Source organism: Pteropus alecto, unplaced genomic scaffold, assembly GCF_000325575.1.
Source record: "Pteropus alecto unplaced genomic scaffold, ASM32557v1 scaffold116, whole genome shotgun sequence".
NCBI lineage: Eukaryota > Metazoa > Chordata > Mammalia > Chiroptera > Pteropodidae > Pteropus > Pteropus alecto.
In genome coordinates this window covers 1,257,918-1,273,993 of record NW_006439189.1, presented here as the reverse complement: position 1 = coordinate 1,273,993, position 16,076 = coordinate 1,257,918, and the positions used below count along the sequence as shown (strand labels likewise).

At 34.8% G+C, this 16,076-nt stretch overlaps 1 protein-coding gene across 3 annotated transcripts in view; it reads left to right on the top strand.

The window, feature by feature from the left end:
- Window positions 1-16,076, top strand: part of TENM1 (teneurin transmembrane protein 1) — a 756,077-nt gene that overhangs the window by 103,682 nt on the left and 636,319 nt on the right. For all 3 annotated transcript variants that reach the window (XM_006916168.3, XM_006916167.3, XM_006916166.3), the window contains exon 3: window positions 10,065-10,121. In XM_006916168.3, the coding sequence (XP_006916230.1) occupies window positions 10,065-10,121 (57 nt within the window). The remainder of the gene's footprint in view (window positions 1-10,064; window positions 10,122-16,076) is intronic.

Below are 16,076 nucleotides of genomic sequence, written 5' to 3'. Positions count from 1 at the left end.
CTTCTGCACAGTAAAAGGAACTGTCTATAAGGTAGAGATAAACATCTGAATGGGAAAATATATTTGCATGCATTGCCTCCAATAAGGGTTTAATATCCAAAACATACAAAGAACTCACACAACTCAATAACAGCAGCAACAACAACAAAACAATCCAATCAAAAAATTGGCAGAGGACCTGGACACTTCTACCAAGAAGACATACAAATGGCCAACAAACATATGAAAAGATACTCAACATCACTATCTCTTAGGGAAATGCAAATCAAAACCACAACTAAGTACCATCTCACCCCTGTTAGAATAGCCATTATTAACAGGACAAGTAATAACAAGTGTTAGAGAGGATGCAGACTAAAAGGAACCCTCAAACACTGCTGGTGGGACTGCAAATTGATACAGCCACTATGGAAAACAGTATGGAGGTTCCTCAAAAAACTAAGAATTGATCTGCCATATGATCCAGCAATCCCTCTGCTGGGTATTTATCCCAAAGACTTGAAAATTATATCCGAAAAGATATTTGCACACCGATGTTCTTAGCAGCGTTATTCATGGTGTCCAGGACGTGGAAGCAACTGAAGTCTCCTACAATAGATGATTGGATAAAGAAACTGTGGTACATGTAAACAATGGAATATTTCTCTGCCATAAAAAGAGATGAAATACTGCCATTTGCAACAACATGGATGGACCTCACGATAATCATGCTAAATGAAATAAGCCAGACAGAAAAAGTTAAAAATCACATGATATCACTTATATGTAGGATATAAACATAAAAGCAAGAAATGAACAGGACAAAATAACAGAGACTTACGGACATGAACAATAGACTAGTGGTTTACCAGATGGTGCGGGGAGAGGGTATGAGGGAGGTAGATGAGTAAAAGGGGTCAAAATATGTGGTGAAAGAAGGAAATAAAACTATGAGTGGTGAACACAAAGTGCAATATATATATATATTCCTTACTGTTGAATTGTACACCTGAAACTTACTGGATTTCGTTAACCATTGTCTCCACAATAAAAATAAATAAATTTTAAAAATAGAGTATAAATACAGTCTCTATGAAAGGAAATATTGCAATATCTAGCAAAAATAGAGTACCTCCTTTGACTCAGAAGTTCCACCTCTAGGAATTTTTCCTATAGATATTGAATGAGTATGCAGTGATATGTATGAAGATATTCACAGTAGCATTGTTTGAAATATCAAAAATTGTGAATATCAATCAGAATGTTCATTAATAAGAGCCTACTTAAATAATTTATGGTACTATCATGCAATAGAGTACTCTACAGCCTTACAAAGAATGAGATATACATGGTAGGAGAAATGGAATGGTTTTTTGGAGAGGAGGAGATTACACAGCAGGATTTTCATTCTATTGACATTAAATTTATTTGTATATTTATTTATAATAGTTATTTCTTAAACTAGATGGTGAGCATACTTGGGTGTTTATAATATTGCTTTTTACATCCTTTTAAGGATGTCTGAAAATTTTTTTAATTTAATACAATCAAAGTGAGGCAACTCTGTATACATTGAAGTAGAACAATCTTCAACATACATCATTAAACAAAAGCCACAGGATTTAAATCATTGTGTCCAGCATTGGCTTTTTTTTACTGTGATCTAGAGTTAGAAATATATTTTACATTTACTCAGTTCACAATGAATCCATAAAAAATTTAATAACTGGAAACAAAAATTTCATAAGGCAATATCTATCCTTACTATGAACAACACACTCTTACATTTTTTATTTTATTGCATGTCTTTGTAATGTTAATTATGATCCAGTAAACTTATTTCATAACCCACTAATAGGTCATAGACTGCAATCTAAAACCTTGATGTCAAATAGACTACACTTGATGTGTGACTTTTAATGGAGCTACATGTATATATGTTTGTATTCAAATAGAATTTCTCTGGAAGTATTCACAATAAATGGATAATTCTGAGTGCATTTGTGGAAGGAAACTAGGTGACTATGGAACAGTGCATGGAATAGATGTTCCTGTGTGCTCTTTTGTATCTTTTGAACTTTGTACCATGTGTAATTAAAATTTTTAATTGAATATAATTAAAAAGTAAATAAAAGGAACATGGAATCACAGAGGAATGAATGTGACACACTTTCTTTCCAGACCTCTTTTTTAAAATAATCAATAATTGCTGCCTACAGAGCTCTTTCCAGGGTCAAGAAAGGGAAAAAAAAAACTTTTTCAAAAAAGTAAGAGCACAAGGTTATAAAATATTCCCTTTATAGAAATCTCCATGTTTCGCTCTTGATTTATTTCTTTAACACATTTTGGTGTGTGTTCCTTCTAAAAATAAAGTGAGAAACAAATCTATTAGAGCAAGTATAATTTCTTGCTTTTGACATAACTATAAGTCATCTGATCATTCTGATTGTCGACGTGAAATTAGAGCCCATATGGGGATAAAACATACTCTTTTGTTTACTGGGAAAAGTGATCATTGGAGATCAAGTTTCTGAGTTACAGAAGGAACAAGGTATGGAAGTATTGTTATCTAGTGGACCAGCAGTTTAATGCTTCAAAGTTGTCTGCCAAAATTAACAGATGTAAAACAAAAAGACAACTGTGAATTTCAAACCTTTGAAACTAAAAACATGTATTTGTCATTTAACAATTTCATCAATGTACAAGTAATTGTGTTTCCATGAACCAATGACTATTATGCTAAGTAGTTGATTTTAAATAGCATTTACTTATTCACCAATGTCCATATTTTTAACTTTTTGTTTTCAATTTTATAGCCACTATCTGGAAATTTGTGTTTAAATAATTTTCATTCATTTTGATGTTTGCAAGTGCAAAACTAGGTTTTCTTAGATAATTTATCTTTTATTTTCATTGTTCCTTGGCAAATTTATATTTGTTGAAATAATTCTGAAGCTAGAGAGATTGTGTGGCCTATACAAATCTTCTGTGCAAAGATTTAAGAACTTTTACTATGAGAACATTGGCAGCCTTGTGAAATTATCCAAAAATTTCTCTTCTAACATGAGTTTTATAAAACTTGGGTTACCAGTCTTAAACAAGGACCCAACAAAAGAAGCATGAAACTAAGCGTGTAACCCATTCCCTGTCAAATTTGTGAGTTCTCTACAAATTCTTCACATGGCTTCAGGGTTACCGCACTGTTAGTTTTCCTCTTACCTCAGTGGCCACTTCTCTATCTTATTTGATGCTTCTTTCCCTTCTCTCTGACCTTTTAATGTTGGAGTGTCCCAGTGCTCAGTCTTCTCCATTTATACTCACTCACTTAGTGATATCATATGGTTTTGAGGCTTAAAACACTACCTAATGGGTTCCAAATTTGTATCTCAACCGAGACCCTCTTCCAGTATCCATTTTCAACTACTTACTTGATAATTTAACCTGGATGTTTAGTGGCTATCTTAAATTTCATTTGTCTAAAACCAAACTCCTGGTATTTCCTCTATCTCAAACTTTCTCCATTTTCAGGCTTGCCCATTTCAGTCAATGGAAGCTCCATCCCACTGCTCACTCAGGCTAAAAGCCTTGGAGTCATCCTGAAAGCTCTCTCACTCGCATATCTTACATCTACTCTATCAACAAACACTATTGCTTTAACTACCAATTCCACTACTACCACCCTTGTCCAAGCCACCATCATCTCTCACCTGGATTAATCCTTTTAATAGGTCTTTCTACTTCCCAGAATGATCCTTTAAAAATGTACATCTGCTTTTCTATAATTATTGCAATGGTTTCTCATTTCACTCTGAGTAAAATATTTACATTTCTCTAAAATGCCCTCCATGATCTAGTTCCCCATCCTCACCTCCTTCTTTATTTCCCCTTGTTAGCTCTGCTGTAACCACACTGGCATCTTTGTCAATCTCCAAAAATACTTTAGTGTACGTCTGCCTTAGGGAATTTCCTCTAGCTGATCCATCTGCTTGGAACTCTCTTCCTCTAGATATTGCATGTTTGACTCTCACACCTCAAGTCTTGTTCAAATGTCTCCTACTGTGACCCATACTATATAATACTATAACTTTCATGCCCAGCTTTGCACTCCCAATACTTTTACCCTGTTCTACTTTTTTTTCCATAGCATGTATTATCTTCTATATAATATGCTTATATATTATTACTATCGTTTACTGTCTTTTCCTCCCATCAGAACTGTAAGGTTGAGATCCTTGCCTATTTTGTTCATTGAAGTAATGAAAGCTCCTAGAATATAGTTTCTAATGGGAGATATTAAACAAATATTTTTGAGTGAGTAAATATAGATATGTAATTCTTGGCATTTTTTTGGCTGTGTCTTTACAGAGAACTAAATAGCTGTTTTTGATTGATTTAAACTATTATTTCTTGCGCAATTGATTTTCTAGGGTTTTGTCTCTATGTGTAAACCAGTTTAATTTTTGAATGACTTGGTCAATCAGCTCAATAGATTCAATAGTTTTTAAATCCCTGTGTTAATAGTTGAATCAGTCAGACCTATCTTCTGACTCCCTGTATTTGTTTAGTTTCAGTTTGTAATGGCTCTACTGGCTTTTATAGGTAAAATATTCAAGCTAATTTGTGCAAGGAAAAACAGCTGCAATTGGTATGCCAAATCAATATATGTAGATATAATCATATTCAATTACAATTAGACTACTAGTTAGATGAGTATTATAGAAATTTATAGTCTGCATAGTTCATTTTAAGACTAAGAAATAGCAAATACATCTTCTTGTGTTGTCTTAAATGAAGAAAAATCTGGCAAATACCTATTGATTGGGGGCCACAAACAAACAAACAAACAAATAAATAAGCAAGCTATACATGTATCTTTTTGAGTTATTTATGAAAATAAGCAAGTCAATCAAAATTGTCAAATGGGTTGATTCATTTGAGACAGCCTACACTGATATGTTGTCTGAATTGTCTGTTCATTTCAGTGGAAACTATTAAATCTTTTGTATATGAAGACATAACTACAATATCAAGTAACGCATCAATTAATTTTATTTAAAACAAACAATTTAATTAGAATCGATCAATCAATTTAGTCATAATTGTCAAGAAATGTGAGTCTATGGAACAGTCAAGTCTAAAGTAAAACTAGGATAAGAAAGTGTAAGATGTTAAAATGAGATTTTACTAATCCTGAGTCATGTCAGAGTTTGAGGAAATGTATATAAAAGTTGAAAAAAGAGTAATAAATGAAAGCTTAACATTTCAGTCTTGAATGAGTCATAAACCCATCAACTCTTGACATTTTTACCAGTCCTCCCATACCCACCGATGTCAAAACAATGCCAAAGCTGATACTGATGTATCTCAGGGAGGAAAAACATGTCAAACAGCACAAAACTAAACAATGACAGAAAGGAAAGAAAGGAAAGGAATCAGATAATAGTAGCTCCATTGATTAAGTACTTGAATATATTTTTTTACATGTTCTCATAAATTATTTTAACTTTTGACTGCTTTTCTTTTAGTTCTGGATGTGTAGGATACCTTCTGTTAATTTGTATAACTTCCATAGAGAACAGTAAGGATTTAGAAAGTCATTTTAACTTTTCCCTCACATGTAGTTTTAGTCGTAAGGTCTGTCATATGTACATCAAACTAATATTGTCATTTTTATCAGCATTGGCCACAGAAGATTTATCAAAATGTTTCTGTTTTACTTCTCATTTTTAAGCAGCTGCCTAGAACTACAGTCACGAGTCTGTTAAATTGGACAGTCATTTGGAATTTTTTAAAATCATGTTCTCCTTCAAACCATAATTTTATATAAAGGTATTAACCCAAGGTAAATCTCAACAGAAAAGTGGTTTTCTGTGATAATAGTTTGCCTCCCAAGAAGAGATTGGTCTTTACCCACAAGAACTAGGAAAAATTATTTGGACATAGTTTTTGTACCTTATACGTTAGGGGCCTGTGAGACTTAAAGAAATATCTTGCTTTCCAACAAGTTAGGTTTCAGTTGTTCTACATTGGATTAGTGTAAATAAAATAGAAAGAAGGGACCTAGCAAATCAATATTACATCAGTAGTAAAGTGGAAAATACTGACAAATTATCCTTTTAAGCCTTAGCAAGGTTTAATCTAAACATCATTTTCTCTTAACAGTATGAGAGAGAAGAGGGTAATTTATTACACATTCCTGATATGGATGAGAAAAGACTGCTGCTTGTTCTTCACTGTTTTGGCTCTTTCCTTCTCTATGCTATTTCAATTATTATTTTGCTCCGGAAAATCATCCAATATGTTTATAGGTCTTGTAACTTTAATGTATAGCACTCCTGTCTTATAATGGTACATCTGAAAACTTGCTGGATTCTTTATGTAGATTTTACAGTACTCTGCTGAGACTCAGGTGCCTCCTATTACATGCATGAAGTGTGTTCCTAAAACTTTGTATTCAAATCATTTCACAATTTTACCTGCTGTGTGAGATCAGTATATAAAGTAATGCTTTAGAAAATCTGGTCACATTATAATGTGAATAATTACCCTGCCCCCAAATTCATGATTTTCTTAACTTGTGATTTTTGTTTGTTTGGTTTATTTAAGGCGGGCCTATTTTTAGTGCACTTAAAACTTACTGCCCTTTTAGAGAAATGAAAGAATTTGTGGTTTTTCATGGAAAAAAAATATTTAGTATCTTTTTTCCTAATTTCTTACAATTATTTTCACAATTTTATTTTATTTTTGCCAGTTTTATTGAAGTATAATAGACAATTAGTTGCTCATATTTACATTGTACAATTTAATGAGTTTTTGTAAATTATAGTTGGCATACAATAGTATATTAATTTCAGTTGTACAAGATAGTGATTAGAGATCAAGTGATCATGCCACTAAATTTAGTACCCCCTTCCCCTTTACATATTTTTTACAACATTGTTGACTATTTTCCTTACGCTACACTTTATATCTCCATGACTATTTTGTCACTATCCATTTGTATTTCTTAATCCCTTTGACCTTTTTCACCGTCCCCACAACACCTCTCCTGTCTAGTAACCCTAAAAATATTCTCTGTATATATGAGTTTGTTTACATTTTTGTTGTCATTGTTGTTTATTTTGTTCCTTAGGTTCCACATGTATGTGAAATCATGTGGTATTTGTCCTTCTCTGACTAACTTCATTTAATGCAATACCCTCTAGGTCTTTCAAGGCAATATCTTTTTCCATCCTCTTCCTTTTACTCTTTGTGTGCCATTAAATCTGAAGTGAGTCTCTTGTAGGCTTGGCGTTGATAAATTTCCTTAGCTTATTTTTGTCTGGAGAGCTCTTTATCTGTCCTTCGACTCTAAATGAAACCTTTGCTGGATAAAGTATTTCTGGTTGCAGATCCTGAGTTTTCATCACATTGCATATTTTGTGCCAAGCCCTTCTGTCCTGCATAGTTTCTTTTGAGAAATCAACTGCCGGTCTTATGCATGCTCCCTTGTATGTAACTAACTGCTTTTTTCTTGCCACTTTTAAGGTTCTCTCTTTGTATCTAACCTTTGACATGTTAATGATGATGTGTCTTGCTGTAGGCCTCCTTAGGTCCTATTCTCTCTTTGTATCTAACCTTTGACATGTTAATGACGATGTGTCTTGCTGTAGGCCTCCTTAGGTCCCTCTTTTTTGGGACTTAAATTTATGTGAAATAAGGTGGTAGATAATTCTCTTTTTTGGAACTTTCTGCACTTCCTGGGGTTGTATGTCTATTTCCTTTACCAAGTTATGGAAGTTTTCCATCATTATTTCTTCAAATATATTTTAAACTTCTTGTTTTCTCTCTTCAGGACCCCTATGACATGGGTATTTTTTACATTTAATTGTGTCCCATAGGCTCCTTAAGTTATTATTATAGTCTTGGCTTCTTTTTTCTTGCTGTTCTGATGGAGTGTCCTTGGCTCCCTTATGCTCTATATCAGTGATTTGATCCTCTTCTTTATCCACTCTGTTGATTCCCTCTAATATACTCTTCATCTCAGATAATGTGTTCTTCATTTCTGACTGGTTCCCTTTTATAATTTCCATCTCCATTTTTTAAAATTTTTATCTCTTTGTTAAAGTTCGTGCTGACTTCATCTACACTTCCCCTGAGTTCACTGAGCATCTTTATAACCAGTGTTTTGAACTCTGCGTCTGTTAGATTGCTTGACTCTATTATTTCTGGATCTCTGTTCTGTTCTCTCATATGGTTTCTGCTTCTTTGTCTTTCCATTTTGGCTGCCTTTCTGTGTCTGTTTCTATGTACTAAGCAAAGCTCTTAAGTCTTCCGGTCTTATTAGCATGGTTTTGTGTAGTAGGTGTCCAGTGGCACAGTCCTGAGAGGGGTTCAGCTGCAGGCCAAGTTGAGCCCCAGCCTGTGCCCATCCAGGACCACCTGTTAAGATTTAGCAAGCAATCCACAGATGCTGTGCTTATAGTTGCCTCAAGAGGCCATGCCAGAAACCAAGATCAGCTGTTCACTAGTGTGTGTCTTTGAGTTGGCTCAGGAAGGAGCACTGGACTCACTGAGGATATAACTGGATGTAACTTGAGTGGGGCCATGAGTTGGGGGAGGCAGAGTTTCAGATAGTCCTCTGGGTGAAGCAACCTCTGTTTTTCAGTTTGATGACGTCTCAGCTATGGTGGCACTGTGTCTGCACACTGGGAGGGGGAGGACTCAACAGAGGAACAATGGATACCACCAGCAGTTCTGCCTTGGAAGAAGCCTCACATCCGACCCTCAATTCAGTGTCCCCCTATAAGTCCCTGGTGCCCCTTGATCTGCCTATCCTGGTGCTGATGTCAGAGCAAGCTAGCTCATCACCGTGAAAGTCGGGTTGTGGACACGGTCCCTTTATTAGGAATATCCATAGGTGCTGGCTGCAGGCGCCACAGCCTCTGTCTCACTCAGCTGCTGGGGACCGAGCAGCCTCGTGTCTTTGCCCCCTCCTATCTTTTACTATTGCAGGGGGATTTCTTATTTCTTCCCCTAGTTGCAGTGATTCTGTTCATCTAGACCATAGGTGACTCTGCTTGCTGTTTGCTCCATGTTTCTTTCACAACTTTGATTTGGTCGCAAGAGGCATGAACAAAGCCTCTATCATATATGCTATTTTTCCCCTCAGTCTTAATCTATATTCTTAATCATTCTGTTTGTTTAAATTTTATAGGTCTTTATCACCATACCCAGAAGGCCTGGTTTGGTAGCAGTAGCTGATTATATTTTCTCAGGTGGGCGTGAGGTAGCCAACAGCTCTATACTTGCAGATTTTTCTATCATGTCCTTTGCATTCTTCAGCCCATGGGGAACATTGGCCACAGGATATAATCAAGAATGACCATTTGCCTATTAGTTAGAATACAATTTCCTAAATGACAGGCTATAACACTTTGTAATATCACCAATCATTCTTGGAGTCTCGATATATTTAGTTTATTTTTAAGTATGTATTTCTGACTTTTGCCACAAGTGCAAGAAGTAAAGTATGGAAATGAGAATGGAACATTTTGACTTTATGTATCCACATCTATGTAAGTGAAAGAGTATTAGGATGCAAGTTAGGAGATCTTGTACTTGTCCCTACAGTTTTCTGGGCTTCAACTGTCAAACATGAAAATTAATAACCAAATTTATGTGAAATAAGGTGGTAGATAATTCTCTTGTATTGCCAAGACTTCTTATTCTCCCTGATATCATGCCTGACATATGAAGTTACAGCCAGTTCACTGGGTTGAAACAATAAAAAAAAAAAAAAACCTAAAGTAGTTTCCCCATGGGGCTCTACTAGTCTATTACTCTTGCAAGACTCTAGGCATGGGATTTCTTTGCGGGTGATGAAACTGTTCTGGAATTAGGTAGAGGTGATGGTTGCACAGCTCTGAAAATACTAAAAACTACTGAATTAAACACCTAAAGAGAGTGAACATTACGGTATGTAAATCATATTTCATTGAAACTGTTATTTAAACAATTCTCTGGATGAAGGATAAGGGTTGAAGTTCGAGAAATTCCCAAATGATTTTACCAAGGATTAATTAGTAAAATCTTTAATATTACAGGTTTTAAATTCTCTCCTGTTTGTTGTGATATGGAGGCTCAAGCTGGATCTACTCAAGGCAAGTGTTTCCAAATATTTCACCACCATTATTTTTACCTAACTCCATCCCTTATGCTCACCCCATAAAGTGAAACCCTACCCTTCTGACAAACAACACACAAGCCTGGGTAATAACCTTGTCAAAGATCAGTTCCTTGGCAGCTTGCTGGTTTGCTTACCTCTGGAAATCTTCAAGTGTGTTTATTGATGTTATAGGGGGTGAAGGGGTGCTGAAGAGGACAAGCAAGATTTAAGGTGGAAGAGAGGAACATAAATTTTGCATGGGAGCATAAGTTTAAATCAGGTTGGATTGAGTTTGGCCTTATGGCTTTCTGTGTTATCTACAATTAGTTACATGGGTCTAGCTATGAATTTCGTATAGTTTGGATATTGTCATAACTTTGCAATGCCTCCTACCAAATAGCCTTGATCTTTTCCTTCAGCTGCTCCAGCTTGGCTTTACAATTACACTATGTTCATGTCATCAGTTATGAATAACACCTTCAAATGAAAGAAATGTTAATTTTTTTTCTGTAAACCTGTATTTATGCTGTGTCATTCCTCCATGAGGTGTACTATTTGCAACATGTTCACTATTATTAGTGATCAGCACTTCACAAGTTCCAAACACACTTTAATGTCTTTATCTTGTTTCATCTTCATGACCACTCTGTGAAACAGATTCTATTGTTATCTACATTTTACACAGGAGGAACAGTTAAAACAGCAATTCAGAAACCAGTTAGCTAAATGCAATTGATTGTTTTCCAAACAGCCATTTTTTTTCCTCTCTTGGATTACATGTGTGTATAAGACATGAACTTGAATAGCTTTTTTCTGCTTACTTGCAGTTCTGTAAGTCTTATTCTGACTTTTATTACTAATTTTTAATAAGGAGCATACATTTTGGAAACTTATTTATGACATATAGGAAGATTTTACCAATTTAGATTTCATAAATTTTCAATTAGTGATAACCAGACTTGACCTGCCTGCAACATTTTATTGATTCTTGCAGAGGAGATTTGAATTGAAATAAAAGTGTAAATGGTTTTTCTAAAAGAATGCTAATTTGAAGAAATAAGTTATTTTTAATGAGTTGATCTCGATGTTTATATACAGATGTAACTTTATTTCTCATTGATTTCATCCATTCATGAAAGCAGGCCTAACAGGGCATCTATTTCATTAATTTGTGTTTACATATACTATATCTGAAAATAGTGAAATGGCTTAAAATATTTAGGGTTTATGTATTTCACTCTCTGAGACCCCATGCCACCCTTTCTCTATGCCTCCGTGTCAATGACATTTTATTTTGTTTCTGTCTTCATCTACGTTCTGATTTTTAGATTATTGTTGAGGTGATGGGCACAATATCATAGACTAGCTTAAGATGATTTAAGGCTCACTCCTGTGGGAGAAAAGTGAAAATAAGAAAAATTGTTAATTTGGGTGAACTGTTCAACTGAAATTTGGAGATGAGATTTAAAAGACACTTTCAATTCTCTCCATCTAGGAGATTATGACATGAATTTTCTATTTACCTTTCCAAAATTGTTTCTATAAGGACTTCTTTTTTTCATTTCATTAATTGAAGAAGCCTTTCAAATTTTTTTTTCTCATTTTTATAAACTATTTGGTTACCCTTAATTATATTTAAGTTTCTGACATGCTATAACCCAAGGAGAATTAAAATAAATGACCCTCAATTTCAGCACAGAAACGCGGTCTGAGAGGCCTGAAACATGGGGCAGGGATTGCATCTGGTAACAGAAGGGACTCTGGATTTCTTAGCTTTCTCAGGGCATTCAGAACATGAATGCACTTTATTTCCATTCCTTCAATTGTCCTAAATAAACTCTTTGTTGTCTACTGATACTTAGTGATTTAATTGGAAAAATGCAGATGTACTCAAGCTACCCTCATCCTGAGTCCTATGAGCAGGATATTTTGATATCGGTCATAATGCTTTTTTTTTCATTTTACTCCTTCTCCACTCCCATTTCACCTTACTACCAACATTATTATTCATTATAGGCTAATACTTGAGTTATGTGTTTTCTATCCTCATGAGAGATTTTAAAAACTACTAACAGGAAGCTATTTGAAGGTAGGGCCTTGTTTATTCACTCTTTTAGCTTCAATACTTAGCTACTGGATTTGGAACACGATAGGTACTAAATAAATGAGAAACGTGCATTGCTCTGAGGGAACAAATTAAAACAGAGAGATAATATATTTTTGTATATCTTCTCTGATCTTCCAAGGATAGAAATGCTACAGTGGGTCAACCCTCTGATCATCTAACCCACAACTCTGCCTCTGACAGATAATTTAATGAGCATTTTTAGAAGGATTTGGTAGTCCTACTTGAGCATCAGTCTCAGTGATTAGGATATTCCTCAGTAATTTCATTTGACTATACATTAGACTGGAGGGAAAAACTGTATCAGCAGCTAAATTTGAATAATCAATTTCCAATAATGTGTCTTTCACATATGGCCTAAATGAAACAGTTGGATTATAAAAAATGAAAATGAAATTGCTTATCAAGAAGCTAAATAGAGGGAAATGATAGTGAAAAACCATTTATAATGTTTAACTAATAAAAGACAAATTGCAATGAAATTATTTCTTTTCCATGCTCTGTATTGGAGACTAGTGCTATATAAAAGACCAGTACACCATTCTCGACCTCAAGGAATCTGTATTGTAGATTGTTTATTTTTGTTGTTGTTGTTATTGTTATTGCAGGTAACAGAAACCAACTTCAGGTAGCTTAAACAGAAAACCAAATTTATTAAAAGGGCATGAGAATGCTTCATGGGACCAGGGCAAGACTGTTGCTAGACCACAAGGAACTAGATCAGCAGAATTGCCCAGACTTTGCCTCTTACTTTTGAATCCATTTCCTTCAGTCTTGTTTCCACAGATTGACTTTCTCTGAATCTCCATGTACAAGGTGGGCATAAAACCCTATAAAGTTTCCCAGTTTATGTTTCTTCTGTTTGGAAAAGAAGTTAAGAATAACTGAATATTTTTCAATGCCATTTCTAAATTCCAAGAGGACAGAATAATTTTTTCCATCTTGAGGAGATGTCTACCACTGGTCCTATCAGCTATATCCAGGGAGTAATGTCAGCAATACAAATGTTGCTTTCTGGAAAGTGACCTATTACAGTCTTGGAGCAGTTTTCAATGCAGGGCAGAGTCAAGTGTGCATATATACCTAAAGAAGTCTACTAGAGAGGATAAAGAGTTAATTTGAATACAGTTTAGTTTGTTCCATGATAAAGATATATGCAGCTCACTATGAGAGGACAAGGGATGTGAAACCATTTACTAAAGTGAAAATGGTTATATTAATAAAATCTAAATAAATAATGGTCTTTATAGTCAGTGGTTAAGAACATGGACTGTGGTATAAGATAGACCTAAGTTTGTGCCCTGTTTCTGCTACTTACCACTGTGTGTCCTTGGACAGTTAACAAAAGCTCTCCAAACCTCAGTTTCTTTGTCTGTCAAATGGAGTTTGTTAAACTGAAATTACCTATTTCAGTTTTTGTGTGTGTGTGTGTATGAGAATTAAATGAGAAAATGGATATTTAAAACTTCATAGTGTGCCTGGTATATATTAAATGGTCAATAAATGTTTGTTGTGGTTATTATCTATGCTCAGCAAGAATTTATTATGTATGTACTATGGAGTAGGTGCTACAGAGTGAATTCTCTCTTATCAAGGATTAGCCAGACATGCAATGTGGCTTCTGAAACATCTAGTATCTCAAGAAACTCTAAACTAGCAGAGTCTGGCCTACTTTCTTCTTGTTCAAAATTGGGTAAAATTCCTTTCATTTGTCTTACCTTAAAAATACCACATTTTAATAGTCAACAGTTTTGTTCTGCTAAGTATAGAAGACTGTGAGAGGAAATTCAGTGAAGCTCTTCAGACTTTGTTGAGGGCTAACTTGTACTAGTGTATTTCCTATTGCCACTGTAATAACCCCTAAGGTAGAACTGGGATTTCAACTACTCAGAAGCATTGTTTTCATGATTGTTGGGCAGCTGAGCTCCCTATGTGCTACTCAGGAAGTTACAGGGGAAGATATAATCCCATAACAGCCCCCAAATCCATTAGTACTGCTCACTATTGCTTCTGTACAGCATACCACAGAAACTCGGTAAAATACCATGTGCTACCAATAAACACCATACCATCACAGCCATGCATATATCATTCTCAGGCCCTAACTTCATTGGAAGAGCAGGAGTTGTGAAAAAATGAGTAGCCTAACACCTGGATTTTTTTAATGACTTGTAATAGTTATACACAAATGAGGAGTTAGTCCTTCTGATATTCGACCATGTGATGCCATTCATGTGTATTTAACAGAGGGAATTTGTTCGTTTTACGTTTTTTTCCTTTGCTTCTTTGTTTACCCCAGTCATGTAAGTTATACAGGACACTTCCATAGCAATGATAACAGTTTCTTGGGAAGCATCTGAATGTCTAAGAAAGTGTGTGAAACATTGCAATGACTGGGTAATAGCTTTAGCAGGAGCCCTGCCATATAACTGACATCCTAATGGCTCTATTGGACCCATTAGACAAGTATAAGACAGTGCAGTTGACTTTGTAATGGCTCCTTTGGACATGTTACACAATCAGAGGAAGTGTGTAAATCATTGAGATTACTTTATTTGTGGGTCAGACAGAACTGTGGTGACTGATAATCTTATAATGGAAAACAACTATAAGACAATTTAAAAAATTATGAAATTTAAGCCATTATAAAGTGGGTAAAACAAGCTTCTATTTTCTTTTTCTGTAAGTTTTCCCCCAGTTTATTGAAGTATAATAAGTAATTAGTTGCTCATATTTACATTGTACAATTCAATGTTTTTTTTCAATTATAGTTGGCATACAATAATATATTAGTTTCGATTGAGATCTATATAACTCACAAAGTCATATCACCCACTAAATCTAGTACCCCTCTTCCCCTTTACATATTCATTACAGTATTGTTGACTATTTTCTTTATGCTACACTTTATATACCATGTCTATTTTGTAACTATCTAATTGTACTTCTTAATCCCTTTGCCCCTTTTCACCATCCCCCCGACCCTCTCTTGTATAGTAGCCCTCAAAATATTCTCTATCTATGAATTTGTTTCTGATTTTGTTATCACCATTTACTTTGTTCTTTAGATTCCACATGTACATGAAATCATGGGGTATTTGTCTTTCTCTATCTGACTTACTTCATTCGGTGCAATACCCTCTAGGTCTGTCAAGGCAATATCTTTTTCCATCCCCTTCCTTTTGATCTGTGTGTGTCATTTAATCTGAAGTGAGTCTCTTATAGGCAGCATATGTAGGGGTCTTGTTCCTTTCCATTCATCACCTCTTTTAGTTGGAGCACTTAATTCTTTTCCATTTGAGGTACTTATTGATAGGAATGTAGTTATTACCATTCTTTATTCTTGTTTTTGATAAATGTTTTTTTCTTCTTAAAGAAGTCCCTCCAACATTTCCTGTAATACTGGCTTGGTGGTGATAAATTCCTTTAGCTATTTTTTTTTTTTTTTTTTGTATGGGAAGCTATTTATCTCTCCTTTGATTCTAAATGATAGCTTTGCTGGGTAAAGTAATCTTGGGTGTAAGTCCTTACTTTTCATCACTTTTAATATTTCCTGCCAATCCCTTTTGGCCTCTAAAGTTTCTGTTGAGGAATCAGCTGATAGTCTTGTAGATAACCTAATTCCTTTTCTCTTGCTGTTTTTAAGATTCTTTCTTTATCTTTAACTTTTGGCATTTTAATGATGCTATGTCTTGGTGTGGGCCTCTTTGAGTTCATCTTGTTTGGGACTCTGTGCTTGTCCTGGGCTTGTCTATCTATTTCGTTCACCAGATTAGGAAAAATTTCCATCATTATTTCTTCAAATAGGTTTTCAATTCCTTGCTC